Below are 25,493 nucleotides of genomic sequence, written 5' to 3' on the forward strand. Positions count from 1 at the left end.
TTGATCCGGGCACCTGCGTTGCGAATGAAAACAACATGATTTCTTCAAGATTTTAAAAAATATATTGATCTGTTTCACATCAAATCCACCAAATTTCGACAATGGCAGCGTCTATGAAAGGGCTTGATCCAAGCCTCAAAAAGTATTTGAGATCAAACAAACTGCCAGATGTCTACGAGGTACATTCCTAAACATTTCTCAGTCTCTAAATAATGAGACCTCGGGCAGACCGATTTCACATTTTGATATTTTACGTTGTCTACCTAGAGGTCTCAACCAGAAACAATCAAAACTGTGGTGGAAACTGTGGTCAATTGAAATTACGATTTATCAGTAGTCACGATTTTTCTTTAGCCCTAACTGCTTACCTGTTGTTTTAAATCATAAATAGTAAATAAAAAACATAAGAACAGGACATATTTATCAAGAATTTCTGTTGTAAAAAATTTAAACCTCTAACGTTTCAATCGTCTTCATGTAATGGCGGTCGGAGGCGTGACCAATGAAAACGCTTCGGTGATCGGCCATTTTCCGATATGTAGTACACTCGTGTTAAACCTTGGCATTTTTTTAACTGTCATAGTTTGAATTTTTCTCAAGAAATCTCGGTAATATATACATCATTGAAAAGGAAAAATTACAGGCTTTCTGTGTATGTATTTCTTTTTTTTTATCCGTTGCATTATCATAACATAATTCCCGCCCAACGGATTCCATTGGGTGTTACTTACGCAAAGAAGAGGACAGTGCTACCACATTCTTTACCTTTTCTGGTTTGTACTCGGAGGCGGATATCGACAAGTCAAAATAATATAACGATATTCATCTCTCGAGTACAATTATTTGGACTACTCAGTCTCCTGATCAGTGTTCACTTTGTTGACAATTTGTTTTAGCTTTAAGTTAAGTTATGTCTTAAGAGCATTCGGTTTCATCATTTTGTCAGTATAACATGTTTGTGAAAACATTAGATCACCCAGAACAGCATATCATTCTATTATTGATTAATGATATATGCAGGCATAAAAATTTTTCCAAAAAAATTATGCATTTCACTCGAATGAATATCTTCGTGTGCATCATTACAATGCGACAGAGTTTTGGCACCATATTTATTTTGACCTTGTATTCAAATATCGGGAATGTCCATTATTGCAAGCTTAATTTGGTTGTATTTATGTAAGAATGTTAAATGTTCTTAAATTCTTTGACTTTTTAAGTCATTAGCGTTTTTGCAATTTAAGCCGAATTTTTTTTGTAATTCAGCAACTGGTTCCTACTGTTCTATTTTTATTGGGTCACATGGCATCCAAGCGACAAGGTCATCACCATAATTAGAAATACACAGATATGTTAGGTGTACTCGCTTATGTAAATTTTTTTGAAGCACATGACAAAAAACATCTTTTAGCTTTAACATAATTAATAAAACCAAAACTGTTAAAGTTCAGTTTATTATCAACATGACATTGTATAAATTAACCAAGTATGCTGCAAAATGCTTTAAATTTAGAAGAAATTCAATCTGGGTTAAATGAATATATTTTAAGATTTTCTTTCCCTCGGAAGGCCAAATACATTGATATTTAATGAAATGAATCTACTAAAGTTTATTGAGGAAAGCTATAACAACCCGCTTTGTCACAATTTTTGATGTGAAAATAAACAAACCAATCAAGTAGGTTGTTTCATTGTACTCTCGTTTCTGCAATATTTGTTTACCTTCAAAATTAATATCAAGAAGCTGTTTTAGAAAACATTTACAGAAAATTTTATCACATAAATATATCAGAATTAAGGAAGATGCATGAAATATAAGGATACCAGTGTAAAATTTAAATTATATATATGAAATGTTTTAATGTCCTTGACAATTCTTAGGTGCATCATTAGACTCGTTACTGTGTATTCTAGGATAGATGCTGTTAAACCATTTAAAATGCAGCCAATATCCAACTGCACACCCTTTGCAATATACATTTGTTCAATTCCCATGGAGACTGCAAGTTTGTTTGGTTAGCATATGATTTCCATTTCTGAGAAATAAATTTTGTAGCATCTGTCATTAATTAACTTACTAAGTAGACCTATAGTTGCTGTTACATTAATTTGAATTTACATTCAATGCCCTCCTTTCAGAAAGTCTAAATACCAGGATGTATTTTAATAATAAATCTTCACTGTTTTCTGAAATTATGTCCAAATGTAAGCTATACAGACTTTATTTTTATTTTTCTACATTTAGTTGTCTCTAAGATTAAAACCAAGCATTTTATGTGTGTGTGTGTGGGAGGGGGGTTGGGGAAGGGACTAATGCTGCTGTATGACTAATCTCTGAACTGTTTACTTGCAGGCGTTGATTACAGGACTTGCTGTGATGTGTCCAGACGATCCACACCAGTTTATCATTGACAACCTAAAATACCTCATTGAATATGGAACAGATGAATTAGAATGGTCAGTATTTTTTTTTGTCAGTTTTTTATTGACAACCACAAATACCTCACTGAATGGTCAGTATTGCATTTACACGGAAATGCAAAAGGATCAAACTCCCTGCATTGATTACCTCCCCTACTAGACGATTAATCTCATTTACAAACATCACATGGAGGTTAGGACATAGCTGTTTTGAATGGCATAAAATAAAAACAAATATTTTTGTACATTTATTTTTTCATGATATCACTTACTTTATAAGCTGTATCTCCATGAAAAACACACCAATATCAATATATAACTTTTATTCAAAATCAAAGAATGAAAAGCAAAATCAGTTTAGAATATCTTGTAGGGAGACCACTGTGTACGATATTGGGAGTTTTGGCTGATTTTCTAACCAAGGCACAAGCACAAATTCTCTTATATTTCATGGTATTTAACTTACAAAATATACTCAATTTAAGTCGGAAGTAGTATGAAAAAAAGTTCGATATTAGGCACAAATAAACATAATACTTGACCAAAGGATGTTTAGGTCTATATGTAAATGGATTTTGTCAAAGAAGGACTGAAAGCTGACTGTTTTGCACAGATTTACCCTAAGCTATTTAGGATAAACAGAATGAGAATAAATAATAATGTATTCTAAGGAATAATTTTCACTAGCCGTATAGGTAGCTAAAAAATCAGTTTGTTAGAGTTAGTTAGATAGTCTGAAGTTTGGAGCTGCCAGTCTGATCATGTAGTGTCATTCAGTTATCTTGTGTGAAAAGGCTGACCTTTCAGTCCTTTCCACGAAAAAGGACATTTCACTACTTTCCACATCAAGCTAGCATAAGGTTTTCCCGTTTTGATATTCAAATCCACTGAGTCTTAAATGTTTCAGGGACCTGTTTGTGGCAGAGTTTATGAAGCCTGTGAACAGAATTGTGTCAGAGAGTAACTTAGAGTTTATCTTCAACCTTGATGATGAGAGCATGCTGGTAAGTAAACAAACTGAAAATGGCTGTAATAACTTTCTAATGAATACCATACAACCCCCATATAAACATCTCAACCCTGAAAACCTGGCAACTCCCGAATATCTACAAAAAAAAATCTTGAAATTTAGTAGTTCAGATTCTTCAGTTAGAAGTTGGATTTGTAATTCACATTCACTTATGAAAAAAAGCCTATTAGTGGATAAAAGCCCGCTTTTTCAACATCTCAAGGGGTGTTTATCTGGGGAAAAACAGTATGTTGTACCTCTTTGGTTTAAATGTGACTTAATATAATATTCTGTCTTTAATTTGTGCAATATTAAACCAATAAATCTTTTTATTTGAGTATAAATAATCATTAACTAATGCAGAATGATATTCTTATCATTGCTATTTTGCATGTAAATCTGAATAATTCCATATTGAAATAGTAATATGAGCCGCGCCATGAGAAAACCAACATAGTGCGTTTGCGACCAGCATGGATCCACGCAGTCTGGTCAGGATCCATGCTGTTCGCTTTTAAAGCCTATTGCAATTAGAGAAACCGTTAGCGAACAGCATGGATCCTGACAAGACTGTGCAGATGGTCTGGATCCATGTTGGTCGCAAACGCACTATGTTGGTTTTCTCATGGCGCGGCTCATATGTAGTTTTATTATACAAGAATGCATGAGATCGAGTTTATACTTTGGTAAATTAGTTTGTGTAACTGCTCTAGACACTGATAACTTCAATTAGGTAGATACTAATTATGGAGTGCATGCATAAAGATTAACATACTTGCATGAATTTTGTCACCATCTTATTCCGTATAGAATAGTAACTGGTCAATTTACACATGACAACACTGTTTTTCTGTATTAATAGAATTTAATGTTCAGTTTTCTGGACATAACTGTTGATTGTAGATACTGTACATTGGGTAGTTTATGTGATGGTTTAATTTTTGATTATATCAAAGAGTTATAAAAATAAATAAATCTGCAAGTTGAAAGGCATATAGAGTGAATCATGCCAGCATCACATGGGAACTGAATGAGATCTCGTTTTACCGGTGTATGAAACAGAAAGCAGAAGGAGAAAAATTTGTGTCGTAAAAAAACTTCCTATCAGATTGTTTGTTTATAATGTTAATTGTGTTTTTTAAAAGTTATTATTATTTTCTACACTGGGAAGAAATGAATTTATGATTGGAAGTTTGAGAAGTCAACAGCAGTCGTTTGAAAATTTGACCCGATTTGATGCCGGCCATATTGCCAGTGTAATGACTTTTATAAGCGTCTTTTGATTTAATCACGTATGGTCCAAGTCAGCAAACGCTTCAATAAGATAACACCGGTTAATGCGGTAATACGAGACTACGCGAGATTATCTTCTGTTGCGATTCTGTGTATTTTATACTTCTTTGATTATATTCACAAATAAAGTGAATGTTTTAGCAGCAAGAATGTGGCTGCTACCCATGACGTCGCTAAAGCCAGTGCAAAAATTACCCAATACAGACTGTTTTCAGCATAAACTGTGCTAATTTTTAGCTTTAATATTATGGGTTGTTGAAAGTATGTGATTATTTTTTTACAATTTTCATCTAATAATGACTATGTACCCGACAGAGTCCATTGAACAGGGTAGGTAAACCATGCACAGACAGTGGTAGTTCATGTAGCACAGGGGTCTGTTATTTAATGGTTGTCTATTTATAGCTGTGCTATCCATGCTGTTATTATTTTCATGGGCATTAATTTTCATTGGCTTTAATTTTCCTATAATACCTGAGTAATGCAATATTCAAAGAATTTCAAAAAAATAATTATTAATTTTTTTTTGGGCTGTTCCATATGAAAAAGCCTGCATTAGTGACAAAAATTCAGTTTGAGAAAAGAAAACAAAATATTCACAAAGAACATTCTTTTACCTTTCAAATCTGAAAATTTGAGGAAGTTACCTTCACTAATTCAAGAGTTATGATGCTTTTAAGTAAGTCACCAGACTGAACGTTGGAAGGCTTCATGGTGTGTGACCTGTATATTTGATGTCATGTATGCAACTATGTACATCACTAACAAAATATCATCTGAGTACTTTGAGACAACTTGAAAACATTTCGCTCAAAAACTTAAACGTATATTCTGATTGCATCACAGGCTTTTAAGCTACAGACCTCTGTCTTCTCATGGTGCAGAGGTATTTTGGAATTTTGGTTTCAATGACAACAAAAGTAATTTTTTTTTTTTTTGGTAAAATATCATAGAGTTAGTTTTGTCATGTCAGTTTATTTCAATTACATTACAATATGTTTAGTTTCTATTTTCTGCATGTACACAATGAAGGAATGTTTCTGCTGTTTTAAACTATTCATTATGCAATAACTATATCATGCACTAACAAAGGTTTTCTCATGTAATTGCCCATTTATTTTTTCTCAGCATTGTTTAGTGTGATCTGTGAAACCTGTCATCACCATTCTGTTGAATAAGCTAAATAGACATAAAGAATGCATGAATATATTATACATTTAATGAATGGCTTGCTAGTCAGTAATCATACATCAGACAAAAGTTTTGACTATCGACTGGCAAGCCATTCAATAAGTGTTTTATTACATGACATCAGAAGTGAATTTTCATAATGTTTTTTCTTCAAGTTTTGACTTTAGCACAGCAAAATGTATTGTTGAACTAGAACAGGGCCTCCTCTGCCATCCGCCAGTGTAGCCAAATACTACAAATTCAAAGCACTGGCTACACATTTTTTAAACTGGCTACAAGAATTTTATTAAAATGTGTCCAAAGTTCTGCAGTTCAGCTTCAATTTGGCAGTTTCTCCCAAAAATTGGCCACAACTTTCTGAGGCCGAGTGGAGGCCCTCACTCGGACTATTAGCCCAGCCAATAGTACAAACTGTGAAATGCAGTTTTTGCCAATATTTCAAATTTATTTTAATAAATAAAATGCATGAAAATTAATATTCCAGGAAAATAATGACATTTTAGTAAATTGTTTAGTATATAGAAGAGTCCTAAATGTTTATACAACTTCTGTACACACTGAAATTACCCAAAATATTTTTTTAAGAATAAAAAAAAATTAATTCCGTTGTATGATATGATTTAAACTCAATTTTGAAATATATATAGATTTGTTTATGAATAGATGCTCAGTGAAAAATATGAGAATATTGTGACAGCAATGGTAATTGAGTGATAGTGGCATATATATTTGTTTTGCATCAGAAAAAAAGAATTTGAGCCGCACCATGAGAAAACCAACATAGTGCGTTTACGACCAGCATGGATTCAGACCAGCCTGCGCATCCGCGCAGTCTGGTCAGGATCCATACTGTTCACTAATGGTTTCCCTAATTGCAATAGGCTTTGAAAGCGAACAGCATGGATTCTCAGACCAGACTGCGTGAATGCGCAGGCTGGTCTGGATCCATGCTGGTCGCAAATGCACTATGTTGGTTTTTCTCATGTCGTGGCCCGTTTATGAATTTATTGATATGTTTTGAAAAGTGCATTTTTTTTTCAAACTTGCCTGAGATTTGGTCGACATGTGATGCATTTTGAGATATAGATATTTTGGTTTTTTTTTACTCAAAAAGTGCATGCTGTAGGAGCTCATGAAGGATGCTGTTTACTGCTAGAACTATTCTTATGTTGCTTTGTATTTTGCTTAACTGCATAAGGTTAGTAATAATACATGCTGTAAAAGCTTAAAATTTGGACCTGAGTTTCGTGAAATACAAAGTTAAAAAAAACCTTAAAATCATAATTACTGGTATATTTAGTACATTTCTGGCTTTATTCTGATTAATGGAGGCCAATTCTATACATTTCTGCCCTAATTCTTGGTTAAAAAAGACCAGTCACTTTCTCCTTCTTTCATATTTCACTATACTTGAAAAATGAATTGTAAACAGATATGGTGACATTGCATTGGTTGCAGAAAATCATGCACATGGCTTTTTAGTTTTGTGGGTCTGTTTAAAAATAATTAGCCAATTTTGCATTTCAAATAGTCAACATGTTTGATTTTAAGCAAAGTCATCAGTTGTATATGATTGAGGTAGGTACCTGAGCTTGTTAATTCATATATATACAGCTTACATATAAAGTTTCCATCTAGAATAACAGTACCATTCTTCTCTTTTAAGCTGGCTTTAAAAAAATCTGGAGCAGTAATTAATAAACAGCACATTCAGTTATTTTCATTTTTCACTTACACTTCTTGCACTTAGTAGGGCTTTGACTGCAGTAGTCGTACTGTATTCCGCTGTTGCAATTTATGTCAGTTCCTTAAGTTTTCGAAAATAATATTTTTCATGAGTCTGGAGCAGCGAAATTGAGCTCGGAGGTTTCTTCTGGTGCAGGGACAAAAAATGTAGAAAATACAACATCATTTTTATGTGAAATAATTTTTCTGTGGTGTTATACATGTATCGGTTACTTTGCACTCCTCAAAGAGAGATGTAGTAGTATATTTAGGGTAATGGGTGATATCCTGACCCACAATTTCAGCAGTCTTTTACCAAGTCTGAAAACCAGGAAGTGGTCATAAAGTATTTTAAAGTGAAATCTTTTCTCACTGCAATTGATGTTAACAAAAGTACAAAATTTTGAATCATTGATACTGCCCATGTGTATGGCACTATTTGTATTATTTTAAGCAAATCTAATCAGTCCCTGCAGCACTGTGAAATAACATTTGCATATGCATGAGTGTTAACTTTATTAAGATTTTTTTTGCAATTTAATACTGCACACATGGTTTTTCAAAACCAGACAAATTAAAACCTCAACTCTGTCCTTTATATACTGTAAGAAGTTAAATGCCTCCCAACTACGTCTTACTACCTTTTCATTGGAGCTTAGACACAGGCAAGGCGCTGCACTTTGAGGGCATTTGTCAGTTGTTTGTGATGTCTCTTGTTATGAACAGTTAAAAATCACACATTGATAACCCGCCCGCTTAGCTCAGTAGGTAAGAGCGTTGGTCTACGGATCGCGGGGTCGCGTGTTCGATCCTCGGGCGGGGCATATGTTCTCCGTGACGATTTGATAAACGACATTGTGTCTGCAATCATTAGTCCTCCACCTCTGATAATTCAAGTGGGGAAGTTGGCAGTTACTTGTGGAGAACAGGTTTGTACTGGTACAGAATCCAGGAACACTGGTTAGGTTAACTGCCCGCCGTTACATGACTGAAATACTGTTGAAAAATGGCGTTAAACCCAACACAAAACACATTGATAAACTGATAGATTCATTTCTTTTTTGGTTTTATCTGAATTATAGTTATATTAGTTTGTATTTCTTCAATCAATTATCAGCTAGATTTAGATTTTTTGTCTATTTGATAAATTTTAAACATACGTTTTGCTTTAGCAAATGCGCTGGAACTGATTATCACATAGCTTCCTAGATATTTATAGTGTATATATTCTATAATCTGATAGATCTTGTATAAGGTCAGTATAAAACATATCCAAGAATGGTTGGCAGAAAATCCTACATGAAATGAAAATGTTGTGACACATTGATTAACAAATAAAGTATGGTAATGATGTCCATGTGCAAGTTAATAGACAGGGCAACACAAATCTGCTTTGGTCCTTAAATGTACTGTGACCTTTCTGTCTGACTGCCCTGTTATAATATCATACCAAATTAAGATCTGGTTTTGTCATATTCGTAATACTAATGTTGTCTTTAAACATGGTCTTGGTAGGGTCTTGAAAGATGTGCCTATAATCCAGGCCATTTACAACAGTGGTGGTCAGTTTTTTGTCTTATGGACCATATCATGTCACATCGAAGAGCTAAATAATTATGAAAGGAGGTATTATATGAAGAAATAATTGCCAAGGATAGTTTTATACTGACCTTCAGAACAGTAGAAATTAATTTCTGTAATTTAAAAAATAATATTATCTTGGTTCATTTTGTTCTATAACTTAAAAGGGAATTCTTTATTTTTAATTATGTAATCAGGTAACTGTAGGAGCATTAATTCTGAAACATTCAAAGAAGTGGAAAAAAATATGAATATCAGTCAATATCTGTTTAAGATATAGTTATTTCTAAAATAGTGTTGGACATTTTGGGCACTGAAAAACTGTTACCCGTAGTCTTTTCTTATATGGGAATTACCATATATGCTAAATTAATGAAAAAAATAAACCTTAAGAAGGCCATATTAAGTTGGTCATAAATTAATATAAATTCAATGTAACTCAAATGTTAAAATATTATATGCGTTGAATAAAAGTCCTTATTGTGTTTTACATAATTTGTCATTAATCACCATATTTGGTAATGGTCATATTAAGAAAGAGCAAAGATATAATAATGCCCAAAATGTCTGCTAGTTCATTTTATGACTACTTTTGAAATGGCCTTTTTTTTTCATTTACACTTAAAGTTTCTCATATCACTTTTAATGTTTCACCCAGCTCTATCTAAACAGAAATGTTTAAAAAAGTGTATATTCCTCTTTAACTTGCACATTTACTGTATTATATATTGACAATATTAATATCACTTCCGTATAAATGTAGTGTGCAGTTTTAGTTACAGTGAAACTCGACTCACGTTTAGATTGCTCAACACCTTGGTTTGCCTTATATTTACTATGTTCTCATTGCTCAAAACCCTGTTTGCCTTAAATTTACTACTTAAAACTCTGGTTTTCCTTATATTTTCTAAGTTTGGATTGTTCAAAACCCTGGTTTGCCTTATGTTAACTACATTTGGATTGCTCAAAACCCTGGTTTTTCTTATTATGCCCCCGAAGGGAGGCATATAGTTTTTGAACCGTCTGTCGGTCCGTCGGTCTGTCGGTCTGTCAGTCTGTCAGTCTGTCCGCAATTTTCGTGTCCTGTCCATATCTTTGTCATGGATGGGTGGATTTTCAAATAACTTGGCATGAATGTGTACCACAGTAAGACGACGTGTCGCGCGCAAGACCCAGGTCCATAGCTCAAAGGTCAAGGTCACACTTAGACATTAAAGGATAGTGCATTGATGGGCGTGTCCGGTCCATATCTTTGTCATCGATGGATGGATTTTCAAATAACTTGGCATGAATGTGTACCACAGTAAGACGACGTGTCGCGCGCAAGACCCAGGTCCTCAGCTCAAAGGTCAAGGTCACACTTAGACATTAAAGGATAGTGCATTGATGGGCGTGTCTGGTCCATATCTTTGTCATCGATGGATGGATTTTCAAATAACTTGGCATGAATGTGTACCACAGTAAGACGACGTGTCGCGCGCAAGACCCAGGTCCGTAGCTCAAAGGTCAAGGTCACACTTAGACATTAAAGGATAGTGCATTGATGGGCGTGTCCGGTCCATATCTTTGTCATCGATGGATGGATTTTCAAATAACTTGGCATGAATGTGTACCACAGTAAGACGACCTGTCGTGCGCAAGACCCAGGTCCGTAGCTCAAAGGTCAAGGTCACACTTAGACGTTAAAGGTCATTTTTCATGATAGTGCATTGATGGGCGTGTCTGGTCCATATCTTTGTCATTCATGCATGGATTTTAAAATAACTACGCATGAATGTGTGACACAGTAAGTCGACGTGTCACGCACAAGACCCAGCTCCATAGGTCAAAGGTCCTAAACTCTAACATCGGCCATAACTATTCATTCAAAGTGCCATCGGGGGCATGTGTCATCCTATGGAGACAGCTCTTGTGTTTACTACATTTGGATTGCTCAATCCCAGTTTGCCTTATGTTTACTACAATTGGATGGATCAAAACTCTGGTTTGCCTTATATTTACTACATTTGGATTGTTCAAAAGCCTGGTTTTCCTTATGTTTACTACATTTGAATTGCTCAAAACCCTGGTTTGCCTAATATTTACTACATTTGGATTGCTCAAAAGCCTGGTTTTCCTTATGTTTACTACATTTGGATTGCTCAAAAGCCTGGTTTGCCTAATATTTACTACATTTGGATTGCTCAAAAGCCTGGTTTTCCTTATGTTTACTACATTTGGATTGCTCAAAAGCCTGGTTTGCCTAATATTTACTACATTTGGATTGCTCAAAAGCCTGGTTTTCCTTAAGTTTACTATATTTGGATTGCTCAAAACCCTGGTTTGCCTAATATTTACTACATTTGGATTGCTTGAAGCAATGTTTTCCTCATTTTTACTATGTTTGGATTGCTTAAAACCCAAGAAACTTAACATTTTGCTCATACCATGGGACCTTATAGAGTGATCTGTACTTTACTGTATATGGTGATAGATTTAGTTTCAGATTAGGCTAACTATATAGTATCAACTAAACAATTAATTGAATTCAGTTACTGACGCTAAAAAGGTGTTATTTATGTGCTGATTAATTAATTTAGCTGGCTTTGGTACTAGTAAAGTCACTTTAATATCCATTACCACTAACATTATTTAATAAACCTGATATCTTTAATAACCCGTGCAACATTTGAGATATTACTCTTAAAATTTATGTTATTTTACATTACTTTCAATAATTTCAGCCGACCCCCGAAATGTACGAGAAGGCTTACCAACATTATAACACAAAATCCAAAAAGCTATGCTTTTGGTAAGTTTTTTTTCTATATTTGTATTAACCCTTACCCTGCTAAATTTCTAAAGTGGACTGGTCCATCACTGAATAGCAGGGCAGGCTGATCTTCAAGGTCTGCACTGGTCACAAAGGCAGAATAACTTGCCGCCAGCAGGCTAAAGGTTAAATAAACTTTAGTACTAGTCTCAAAGTATTGGTTCTTCTCTTGAAAAACAGTTTTCAGATCACCAATAATTATTGTCATCTCAACGTTATAATAGAAACAAAACTTCATGGAAGTTTCTCAAGTTCACAAGAACTGAACCTTTGTCTTGGATTAGTTTTGAGTTATCTTCCTTGTCATACTTTTTTATTATACCCCCACCAAACATGTTTGAGGGGGGTATATAGGAGTCAGTTTTGTCGCGTCCCGTCCCGTCCCGAAATCTATTATCTCAGTTATTACCAAATGGATTTGATTCAAACTTAAAATACATGTTCCACCTTATCACCCACATCATGTGACACAATGTGCATAACTCTTGACACCAAGTTTTCATGAATTATGTCCCCTTTTTTTACTTAGAATTTAAGGTTAATTTTGTTGTATTTTCACTATATCTCAGTTATTACTAAATGGATTTGATTCAAACTTAAAATAGTTGTTCCACCTCATCACCCAGATGATGTGACATAAGGTGCTTAACTCTGACATAATTTTTTTATGAATTATGTCCCCTTTTACTTTAAATTTAAGATTGATTTTGATGTATTTTCACTATATCTCAATTTTTACAAAATGGATTTGATTCAAACTTAAAATAGATGTTCCACCTCATCACCCACATCATGTGACACAAGGTGCATAACTCTGACACCAATTTTTCATGAATTATGCCCCTTTTTACTTAGAATTTAAGGTTGATTTTGATGTATTTTCACTATATCTCAGTTACTACTGAATGGATTTGATTCAGACTTAAAATAGATGTTCCACCTCATCACCCACATCATGTGACTTAAGGTGCATAACTCTGACACTAACTTTTCTTGAATTGTGTCCCCTTTTACCTAGAATTTAAGGTTAATTTTGATGTATTTCACTATATCTCATTCTGATTGGCTTAGAGCCAAAGGGAAGTAACCTTTTTTTAACTTTTGTACTGAGTTTCTTCCCCTTAAATTCCAGGAATTAGTCTATTTTTAGAAATCCTATTTTTAGATTTTCAATATTTTAGGTATTTTTCTAACTTTTTTTTATTATAAGTCCTATGTAAAAAGTAAAAACATTTTTCTGTGGTAACATGGGTTGGTAAAACACTTTTTTGTATTCACTTTTAGTATATCTCTAATATTAGAGATTTAATATATCTACTAGTATTACTATACTAGTATTATACTAGTATTACTTATATGTGGAAGCCCAGGATGAAGTACTCCAAAGTATTTTTAAGATTCCTTATGGTTGCCATTCTTCTGTGACAAGACCGTATGGTGGGGGTATGAGTCACTCCTGTGACAGTTCTAGTTTTTTGCTCACCTAAGCATGAAGTGCTCAAGGTGAGCTTTTTTGTGATGGCCCAGTGTCCGTCATTCGCCGTCATCCGTCTGTCAGTTGTCCATCGTCCGTCCGTCGTCAACAATTTGACTGTTAACACTCTAGAGGTCACAATTTTGTCCCAATCTTAATGAAACTTGGTCAGAATGTTACCCTCAATAAAATCTTGGACGTGTTTGATATTGGGTCATCTGGGGTCAAAAACTAGGTCACCAGGTCAAATCAAAGGAAAAGCTTGTTAACACTCTAGAGGTCACAGTTTTGTCCCAATCTTAATGAAACTTGGTCAGAATGTTACCCTCAATAAAATCTTGGACAAGTTTGATATTGGGTTATCTGGGGTCAAAAACTAGGTCACCAGGTCAAATCAAAGGAAAAGCTTGTTAACACTCTAGAGGTCAAAATTTTGGCCCAATCTTAATGAAACTGTGTCAGAATGTTACCCTCAGTAAAATCTTGGATGATTCTGATATTGGGTCATCTGGGATCAAAAACTAAGTCACCAGGTTAAATCAAAGGAAAAACTTGTGAACACTCTAGAGGTCACAATTTTGGCCCAATCTTAATGAAACTTGGTCAGAATGTTACCCTCAATAAAATCTTGCAAAGGTTTGATGCTGGGTCATTTGAGATCAAAAACTAGGTCACCAGGTCAAATCAAAGGAAAAGCTTGTTAACACTCCAGAGGTGACATTTATGCCTTTATCTTCACGAAACTTAGTCAGAATGTAAATCTAAATGATCTCAAGGTCCAGATTGAATCTGGGTCATGTAGGATCAAAAACTAGGTCACCAGGACAAATCAAAGGAAAAGCTAGTTAACACAGTAGAGGCCACATTTATGACCATATCTTAATGAAACTTTGTCAGAATGTTAATCTTGATGATCTATAGGTCAAGTTCAAATCTGGGTCAGGTGGGGTCAAAAACTAAGTCACTAGGTCAAATCAAAGGAAAAGCTTGTTAACACTCTAGAGGCCACATTTATGACAATCTTCATGAAACTTAGTCAGAATGTTAATCTTGATGATCTTTAGGTCAGGTTTGAATCTGGGTCATGTTGGGTCAAAAACTAGGTCACAGGGTCATATCAAAGGAAAAGCTAGTTAACACTGTAGAGACCACATTTATGACCATATCTTAATGAAACTTTGTCAGAAAGTTAATCTTGATGATCTATAGGTCAAGTTCAAATCTGGATCAGGTGGGGTCAAAAACTAGGTCACTAGGTCTAATCAAAGGAAAAGCTTGTTAACACTCCAGAGGTGACATTTATGCCTTTATCTTCACGAAGGGGCCTCCGTGGCCGAGTGGTTAGAGTCGTTGACTTCAAACCATTTGCCCCTCATCGATGTGGGTTCGAAACCTCATTTGGGGCGTAGAATTCTTCACGTGAGGAAGCCATCCAGCTGGCTTACGGAAGGTCGGTGGTTCTACCCAGGTGCCCGCTCGTGATGAAATAGTGCACGGAGGGGCACCTGGGGTCTTCCTCCACCATTAAAGCTGGAAAGTCGCCATATGACCTAAAATTGTGTCGGTGCGACGTTAAACCCAACAAAATAAATAAATAAATTATCTTCACGAAACTTAGTCAGAATGTAAATCTAAATGATATCAAGGTCCAGATTGAATCTGGGTCATGTAGGATCAAAAACTAGGTCACCAGGACAAATCAAAGGAAAAGCTAGTTAACACAGTAGAGGCCACATTTATGACCATATCTTAATGAAACTTTGTCAGAATGTTAATCTTGATGATCTATAGGTCAAGTTCAAATCTGGGTCAGGTGGGGTCAAAAACTAAGTCACTAGGTCAAATCAAAGGAAAAGCTTGTTAACACTCTAGAGGCCACATTTATGACAATCTTCATGAAACTTAGTCAGAATGTTAATCTTGATGATCTTTAGGTCAGGTTTGAATCTGGGTCATGTTGGGTCAAAAACTAGGTCACAGGGTCATATCAAAGGAAAAGCTAGTTAACACTGTAGAGACCACATTTATGACCATATCTTAATGAAACTGTCAGAATGTTAATCTTGATGATCTATAGGTCAAGTTCAAATCTGGATCAGGTGGGGTCAAAAACTAGGTCACTAGGTCTAATCAAAGGAAAAGCTAGTTAACACTTTAGAGGCCACATTTATGACCATATCTTAATGAAAGTTGGTCAGAATGTTAATCTTGATGATCTTTAGGTCAATAGGTCAGGTGAGCGATACAGGGCCTTCATGGCCCTCTTGTTCAAATTTTACTACTGAAGGGAATATCAAAGTTTTTGCATAATGAAAATGAAAATTATTGGAAGTACAAAGAGTGCAAGAACCATGATTCTTCCTCAAGTTAATGCAGAATTATCTTCTCTTTATTCTCTCTAAGCCTTTTCTGGGAGTAAATATTCAAAATTGCTGAAGAGATTTTGTTGATACTTGCAGTAATCTATGGTTTAGAACTATATGTCTGTCACATTTTAGTTTTTCTGAATATATTTCAGAAACAAGTTATGTCTGCTTGACAAAGCAACATTTTGGTAGAGCATCCATGGATTCACTTGATCTCCTAATTTTAAGGATGGTCTAGTGGAGTATTTTGTAACATTCTGCTATCATTTTTCAGTGCTTGGATGCAGTATTACTTGATAAAGAAAAAGAAGAGATTAGATCTCGAGAAGAAAATGACACGAGCGGCGACATTCCATTCTCACAGAATGATGAAAATGCATCTAGAGGAATGGATGGTAAATTAAAAAAATATACTCAAAACTTGTAACTTTAAAATAAGAGCTGCATTACAACAGTCGTTACTTCAGGTTATAAATCTGTGTTTGGGGACCAGTCTGGTAGCTCCAGCATCTGATTGGCTGTTTTTGACACAGTTTTTAAATTCACCATGTTGCTGACATGTTGCCCTTGGGAATCTAGTGTTGGGATAGGCACTTAGTCCAGCCTTTCTGTTTAATTTGTAGAGCTTATTTGATGATTAGATGAACAGTTTTGTACAAATGGAGTTGTATACTATACAGGAGTAGGTAGGCCATGGGGCGGAACTAGCCTAAACATAAATAAGAAACATAAAAGCAATAGAATTAATAGCCCGCCTGCTTAGTTCAATAGGGAGAGCGTTAGTCTACGGATTGCGGGGTCCTGAGTTCGATTCCCAGGCGGGGCGTATGTTGTCTGTGACGATTTGATGAAAGATATTGTCTGAAATCATTCGTCCCCCACCTCTGATTCATGTGGGAAAGTTGGCAGTTACTTGTGGAAAACAGGTTTGTACTGGTACAGAATCCAGGAATACTGGTTAGGTTAACCCGCCGTTACATATCTGAAATACTGTTGAAAAACAGCGTTAAACCCAAAACAAACAAAATAGAATGACTTATAAAGCTTACACTATGTTCTTTCTGTTTGTTTCAGGAATGGGTGAAATACAGAAAGGGGAGACAAGCAAGTAAGCCTTTCTTTCTAGTACTTCAAGTTACTGAAGCTTGGTAGAGGAAAATTATGTATGAAGTATGGAAATATATATTTATTGTAAAATCTGAAAATTTTATTTCACCAGCAGTACAACCTTGATGGCTCAAAGTCACAAGAGGATGTGTAAAATGCTTGAGTTATCCAGAGTTTCAAAGTAAAAGGAATATGGCTGGCCGGGCCCGCATGCATTGCAAGAGTAAGCCCTTGGTGCACGAGTCAATGATGCTAATGTCAGTGAGTGTTGTTTCACTGTAGGATGAATAGACAGTTATACTACTTGAGGACAAATATGAGTAAAAAACTGTCAGCAATTTTAGTTAAAAGTACAGCACTTAGTATTTTTGTCAGCTTTTTTGGATTGAATTTTCTGTAGAGTAAGTCTGGCTTGTCTGAAAAGTATTGTACATAATTTCTTTTTGTGTTTGATGTATCTTATACTGGTTAGTTATTTGCATTTTACTTGTAAAGTACTTATCATTTAACAGTGCAGATGTGTTTAATTCATGACAAATATTTGTTATCTGTTTTAATGCTTGATCAGGGGAACTAATCATTGAATTTTGTGGTTGCTCTACAGGGTAACTTATTGTGCAGCTTGACTCACCCTGTTGATTTTTTACTTTTTTGACAACACTGATTTAGTAGTACCTTTGAAATCTTTGCATACTTAAACAAAAAATTGATTATTTGGGCTGTAGACAGTATAGAGGTCTTCTGTACCAATTCATTTAATGGGGGAAAAAAAGAATTATGATAACTGATTTATGTTCAGTTCTGTCATGTCTAATTGCTCTTTGTTTTCAACAGTAGTTTTTGTCTTTGATGATTATGATGAATTTTAAAAAAAAATCTTTTTTTTTTTAATATTTGGAACATACCCTTGTGAATTATTTATAGATTGCAGCCTATATTTTAATATATTTCTAACCGTCTTGCCAACTAGTGGCCTTTCAGAAAATCCAACATGTGCTGAACGTTTCTATTGGTCGAGTGATATTTGAGGCGTGGCATACACACACCCTTGATGCTCGAAGACAGAGAGAATACTTCGAGGTATGTTTTCTTCCACATTGCATCCAATATTTTATCTCCCTTTTGATGAATATCATTATACAGAAAATCCTTTAGACTTTTTATGCATTAATATTAATAAAATATGATAAGATGCACATGTTATTTGATTCTCACTCATAACGTGTTTGATATTTATGTCTTTGTTGCCATAAATCACAAGTTTTACATTCATAATGGCTTCAGTATAGGTGACTGGTAAACAAGGATGAAATTGTTATCTCAATGCTTTATTTTTCTTCGCATTTTACCTTATCTCTTTTATTTCTGCAAATTGTTTTACACTTCTCTTATGTCTCTTGCAGGGGGTATATAATATAAAGAATAAGTTCTCTTCATCATGTAGCTAGATGGGTGCACATGATTAAAATATATGGGGTGCACTTGATTTATAATGTGATTTGTTTTCTGATGGTCAAAATACGTAGCTGAAGGCTTTCAGTATTATTTTGACGGTGCAAGTTTTGAAACACATTTTGAAAAAGTGGTATATTTTCTACATTATAAACTGGTAACTTATAATATTATTATAATATTATATTATATGAACTAATATGATATTAATTTCCAGTTTAACTTAACTTCTTTCATTGTCCAGTCATACGTTTATGATACAAATTTTCAAGTATTCTTTGCAGTTAGAAAAGCTACACTGGACAAGTTTGTATCTTCATTCATAAGGATTTGTTCAATAGGAATTTGGAAAACCATTTTAATTGTCTGTTGGCCAACAAATACACTGAGCTAAATTTCTAACTGGCCACCACACATTGAAGAATACTTTTCAAACAGTTTTAAGTAGCTTTACTGTTCTATAAAACATACTACTATTGGTAATGACTTTAACATATTCCAAAAGGTTGACTGATAAAAATGTGGTACTAACAGAATTACAGAAAACCACCACGAAAACAGAAAACCAGCAAATTATTATTGACGATTATATATTTCTGACAACATGCGGATATATCCCAGTAAAATAAACGAAAGTAGACATTCCTAAATTGAACGGTTTCAGAGTCTGAGCTTTCAAAATGCAAAGATTATAAGGTTTTATAGAAAAACATTATTTTTTACAGTTTTTGCTGTAAATCAACTGAAATTTCAAATAGATTGTCACATAAAAGGGAGGTAAATTTTACATTTCAAAATGTTAATGTAAAGTTTCAACAGAAACTGCAATATTGTACAAACATGCATGTGATTTTAGGGACTACTGGTTTATAACAGTTTGAATACAATGGGCAATAACCCTATAAGCAATATGATCATAGTCTGCAGTTTGTAGTCTCCATTAACCCTTAGCCTGCTGGCGGCAAGTGATTCTGCCTTTGCGACCAGTGCAGACCAAGATCAGCCTGCACATCCGTGCAGTCTGATCATGGTCTGCACTGTTCGCTATTCACTCAGTAAATTTTTAGTAAACACCCCTTCAAATGATAAATGGTACTGCCCAAATTGGAAAATGGACCAGTCCATAATAGAAATTAGCATGGTAAGGGTTAATATAAACAAACAAAATCACTAATGGTAAAACATATGAAAAATACATCGTCTGAGATAAATATTTGCAAGGTTTTAAAGTGGCTTGTTAGAAGTTATGCTAAAAGTGTATAAAGTGTAGATCTTATAAATCAATGATTTTAAGTATAAAAGAGAAAATGTGTATTATGTGCATATAATATTTTCTAATGTACTGCTTAAAATATCTCCTGAGGTAAAACAATATAAAAAATAGATTTCATCGAGACCAGTTATTCTTTATGTACATTGAAATGTATAATCATTAACATTATAATTTGAAAATTTCATATGTGAAAACTTCAATATTCTTTAGTCTTTTTTTTTATGTCACTTTTAGTTTTCGATTTGACAAACAGTCATATTCATGTTTTTAAGAAGTCATGCTTTTGTACTGGTTATACTGTTGGAGATAAATCTGCTTAATATTGATAGCTGTTTGGAATGACCAAGTTGCTCTTTTCAAAAATATTATCAGTGAAAAAAGAAATTTCACAAATGTTAGCAAAAAGACAAACAAAAAGAAAACATTGCAAAGTTTTGCAAAAACAGGAAATATTGCGAATCTTAGCCAAAAAGGAACTTTGCGAATGTAAGCAAAAATGAAACATTACAAATTTTACCAAAAAAAGGAAACAATACAGATATTACCCTTCTGCAGTATTTGTGATTATGAAAACTTCCCTTATAAATTTCTTCAACCAGTAACAATTTTATTATTACAAGTGTGTAATTTAACATCAAACATAATCATTGTATAAACATTAATAAATATTTTACATTTTATCGCACCCCAGGCTGGGCTACACGTGGGTATCCGTAATGTTGTGCATCATAGTAGATTTTTACCATGTTTGGTTATACATTTGTATTTTTGTTTTTGAATGTCGTATTACCTTCCTATCTTCTTCTACACTGAGAAACTATTCTGTTTTCTATGTTATACACATGCACAAAAAATAGTTTCATTTTTAGCCCTGCATATTGTGCGATGTGTTAATATTTTCTCACCATATTTGTGTGACTTTATTTCACACACATGTCACATTAGTTGTCTGCCCTTCTGTTTGGTATTGCAGTATACGAGTCAGTAATGTGCCTCCAACAGAACAATTTCTTTTTTGGTATACAGCTTGAAAGATAGCTATTCACTCACACTTAGAAAGAATAAGTTAGAGACCTATTTTCCTGCACTTAATTAAAAGAAAATTGCAATTGATTACGGTACATTAAATATAATGACTATAAAATATATTTGATAGTGAAAACTTCAATTACGAGAAAAACTAGAAAAAAATTGTAATGACTCGGGTAAGATGTATATTCAGTCTGTATGTTATGTCTGGTATTAATATTGTACATGTATGTTATATATGATGTATTGGTGTTGTGGATATTTTTGGCAATACAGTGAAACCACTCTAAACTGGAATCGCAGAAAGGTAGAAGTCCCTCTAAGTTGAATTGCCTTGGTTCAGAAAAATATGCTTTCTACTGAAAAAAAAAACCCATGTAAATTCACAGACATATATGACAGTTGTTTTCAAATACATCAAATTCAGACAATATTTTTTCTGTCTTTGTGAGTATAGAGTTGAACCTGCCTAAAAGCAGCCACCTGTATTTATAACCCTTAGCCTGCTGGCGGCAAGTGATTCTGCCTTTGCGACCAGTGCAGACCAAGATCAGCCTGCACATCTGTGCAGGCTGATCATGGTCTGCACTGTTCGCTATTAAGTCAGTAAATTTTCAGTAAATACTCCTTCAAATAATAAATGGTATTGCCCAAATTGAATGATGAACCAGTCCATTTTAGATATTTAGCTAGGGGTTTAGCAGCCATTTGTTTTAAGCAACCAATCAGCTATAAATTTCCCATATTGGCTATTTGTTCAAATTTCAACTTGTCTCAGGCAGCCAGCTTTTAGCAACCAGATTACATTTCCCCCATGGCTGCTTAATACAGGTTTGACTGTATTTGTGTTTGATCTATAAAGGAATGAAGAAAATAGTCACCTCAGGGAAAAAGGTGTTTGATTGCTTTAACCTTTACCCTGCTGAATTTCTAAAATAGACTGGTCCATCATTCACTTTAGGCAGTATCACTTCTTATTTAAAGGCGTGTTCACTGTGACTGAATAGCGAACAGTGCAGCCCATGATCCCAGGGCCTCCGTGGCCGAATGGTTAAGGTTGCTGACTTCAAATCACTTGCCCCTCATCGATGTGGGTTCAAGCCTCACTCTGGGTGTTGAATTCTTCATGTGAGGAAGCTATCCAGCTGGCTTACGGAAGGTCGGTGGTTCTACCCAGGTGCCCGCTTGTGATGAAATAATGCAGGGAGGGGCACCTGGGGTCTTCCTCCACCATTAAAGCTGGAAAGTCGCCATATGACCTATCATTTGTCGGTGCGACGTTAAATCCAAAAAAAAAAAAAGACCATATCCCCTGCTGATCTTGGTCTGCACTGGTTGCAAAGGCAAAACTTGAAAGACATTTATAAAATGTCCTAGTACCAGTTTCATTTTAAAGTGGTTTAACTGTTCAGTCTTTACTATACAAGTGGACTCATGTTCACATGTATTTCAAGTCAGAAATTTAGACTTTGACTTTTAAAGTTACTTCACACTCTGCCTTTATAAATTGAGCAACGATTGTCATACAAAACTTTGCAAGAATATGTCTCTTACAGCAACAGGCAGCTCAGCAAAGTTTTAGCTTTGTGACTGTATATTAAACAAAATAATGGCAAGTTGGTCATTTGGCGCTCTTAACCCTTATCATGCTGGGCACGATTGATTCTGCCTTTTCGACCAGTGTTAACCATTCAGTCAGTATCTTTTTAGTAAGCACCCTTTATACCAGATAATGGTACTGTCCAAATTGAAAGATGGACAGGTTCATTATAGAAATTTAGTAGGGTAAGGGTTAACTCTAAATTTTAGACTTGAAATGTTGATGAATACTGAAAACTTTTCAGGGTTATTCTTTATATAATGGTGCACTGTGAAATCATTTAATATTCGTGGGGAACTAATGTTTGCGGATTTTGTGGTTGAGGTAATCCACCAAGATAATTCTCGTTCATCTTATATTCATAATTTGAAATCCTTTGATTTATATCTTCACAAAATGGCCAAAACCACAAAATTTTGTGCCCACGAAATAAAATGATTTCACAGTATTATAAATTGAACTTTACAACTACAACTTGGATACTTGTATTTCGCAGATGACGTTGGTCAGTGTAATCATGTATATAAACACGGGTATCGCAGTATCTAACCCCTCTGTCTAGCTCAGAATGTCCCATATCACTGAAAATCAAGAATACAAAAATAATGTAGTTTTGCATTTTCCAATTTTCATGGGGTATACTTCCCTTGTGGATTTTTTTTTCTTCCTTTGGAAACTTTTTTTTTTCTTCCTGAATATATTTGTTTCAGTTAAGCTCTGAATCACCTGATTAGCAAGATAAAACAAACCAGCCATGTCTGGACTATAGGTTGAAGTCTGGAAAACCATTAGACTAGGTTGGTTTGTATATATACTTGCAAATGATTTAGTCGAGGGTTTGAATACAGTACTGTCACAACTAGTATTAAAGTAAAGAAGATGTTACAACAAAACTATACCACTTGAAGACATTGTTATTATTAACCTATCTCCTAATAACCTGATATTGTGTTTTGAACATGCTTAATGGTCAAACTTATATTTTTTAAATTCATACAGATGTATTCTTGATTTTCGGTGTGTCTTTATTGCTGTGGTGGTCAGACAAATACTAAAGAGTCTGTTCTTTTGATTGAAACATGATTGATTTGGAATTACATTGTGCAGTATGATGATTTGAACTTGTTAAAACTGGACTGATGATTGTGAAAATCTCTGTCTATACTTCACTTATCTCGTTTTTTTAAAAAAAATTATTGTGCGAAAAAGTAGTCGCCTAAGCAGCGCAGGAATGAATGGCCTCTTTGAGGAAAATTTAAGGCTGACACAAAATGAAAAGACTGTCTGTGAAATTTTGGATGTGCAAATATATCAAATAGTACACTGCTGTTATCCTAAAAAGAACTTTTATATCTATTTCATTGATATGTTAACATAAAGCCACAGAGTATTTCAAATACATATATCAAATACATGTAAGCTGAAATGTACAAAGTTTGAAACAAAAAAAAACTTAACCAAATTGAATTACTAGGATAAAGCATAAAGCACAAAAAAGCACACCAGTTGAATTTAAAATCTAATTTGAAGAAATTAGCATGTGTGGTATTTTTATGTCCCCCTTTGAAGAAGAAGGGGTATATCCTTTTGCAGATGTTGGTCGGTCGGTTCGGTCGGGCGGTCAGTAGACCAATCGGTTTCCGGATGATAACTCAAGAATGCTTGGGCCTAGGATCATGAAAGTTGATAGGGAGGTTGGACATGACCAGCAGATGACACCTCTATTGATTTTGAGATTAGTAGGTCAAAGTTCAAGGTTACAGTGACCCAGAACAGTTAAACAGTTTCTGAACTCAAGAACGCTTGGGCCTTCAATCAGGAAAGTTAATAGGAAGGTTGATCATGACCAGCAGATGACCCCGAATGATTTTGAGACCAGTAGATCAAAGGTCAAAGTCAAGTGACCAAAAACAGTTAGACAGTTTCCAGACAATAACTCAAGAATGCTTGGGCCTAGAATTATGAAAGTTGATAGGGGTGTTGATCGTGACCAGCTGACCCCTGTAGATTTTGAGGTTAATAGGTCAGAGGTCAAGGTCACAGTGACTCAGAACAGTTAAACTGTTTCCTGACGATAACTTGAGAACGCTATGGCCTAAGATCATGAAATTTAATAGGGAGGTTGATCATGACCAGCAAATGACTCCTAATGATTTTGAGATCAGTAGGTCAAAGGTCAAGGTCACAGTGACCCATAACAGTTAAACAGTTTCCGGACGATAACTTGAGAATGCTTGGGCTTAGGATCACAAAATTAAATAGGGAGGTTGATCATGACCAGCAAATGACCCTTAATGATTCTGAGATCAGTAAGTGAAAGGTCAAGGTCACAGTGACCCTGAACAGTTAAACAGTTTCCAGACGATAACTTGTAAAATAAAACAGATTACTGAATGCATCAAGAGGGCATTTCGTGTTCTACAAACTCTTGTACTTTATAGAAGTATGTGTTAATAAGTATTTACTGAGACCACAAATTTCAGTCCAGTTCTCAGGTTTTGAAAGATGATTATTAATCAAGTAGGCTTTTCTCAGCATGTGACTGTCATACTCGGAAAGTTTTGTCTTTCAGCTATTACATGTACTTTGATTTTACCTGAGGACTATTAAATGTGATGTGTGTTTTCAAGTGTGTTTACCTATTTCGTTTGTGTGTCAAAGAAGTGTGTCCAGATTAACTGGACCTTAATGATATTCTGATATGTAAATAAAATGCCGAGTTTCTCCCTTACATAAAGTGGGGACTTTGTACTTGTGTTTTGGGTCGTTTGGTAGATGGTTATGTAAAAGAGAACTTGTGATCTTCAGAGACACAGAACCTAGGTATGTTAGCACTGGGGTTATGTAGGTCAAAGGACAATGTCCACTTGACAAACTTGGTAAATCGAGAAGTGTGTTTATGTATAGCAAATAAAACAAAATGGTCAGTAGAAATATATCTGGACATGCAGAGGGAATGACTAGGACGATGATATAAAAAAAATATATCACTTTAAGAAAGGGATCTGTTGTTGAGTAGGAATATCATAAGTTTGTAGAAATACATGGCTTATCAGTAAACTACCTTTAAATTATTTCTTCCTCACTTCCCACACTTCTTTTCTTTCCCTTAGGTATCCTCCACATATATCCAAATATATTACAAATCCTCTACTTTGGA

The 25,493-nt window shown here is 34.7% G+C and overlaps 1 protein-coding gene across 16 annotated transcripts in view; it reads left to right on the forward strand.

Moving 5' to 3' along the window:
- Positions 1 to 25,493, forward strand: part of LOC123528546 (dynein regulatory complex subunit 6-like) — a 65,216-nt gene continuing 39,723 nt past the window's right edge. For 12 of the 16 annotated variants that reach the window (XM_053521659.1, XM_045308316.2, XM_053521660.1 and 9 more), the window contains exons 1-8: positions 1 to 179; positions 2,354 to 2,457; positions 3,329 to 3,425; positions 6,578 to 6,616; positions 11,944 to 12,011; positions 16,147 to 16,267; positions 16,947 to 16,980; positions 17,950 to 18,059. In XM_053521659.1, the coding sequence (XP_053377634.1) occupies positions 102 to 179; positions 2,354 to 2,457; positions 3,329 to 3,425; positions 6,578 to 6,616; positions 11,944 to 12,011; positions 16,147 to 16,267; positions 16,947 to 16,980; positions 17,950 to 18,059 (651 nt within the window). In that variant the 5' untranslated portion in view covers positions 1 to 101. Of the gene's footprint in view, positions 180 to 2,353; positions 2,458 to 3,328; positions 3,426 to 5,038; positions 5,054 to 6,577; positions 6,617 to 7,465; positions 7,493 to 11,943; positions 12,012 to 16,146; positions 16,268 to 16,946; positions 16,981 to 17,949; positions 18,060 to 25,493 lie in introns of all 16 variants that reach the window. The other 4 variants (XM_053521657.1, XM_053521665.1, XM_053521656.1 and 1 more) reach the window with 3 other exon arrangements.

This window comes from Mercenaria mercenaria, chromosome 13 (genome assembly GCF_021730395.1).
Source record: "Mercenaria mercenaria strain notata chromosome 13, MADL_Memer_1, whole genome shotgun sequence".
Taxonomy (NCBI): domain Eukaryota; kingdom Metazoa; phylum Mollusca; class Bivalvia; order Venerida; family Veneridae; genus Mercenaria; species Mercenaria mercenaria.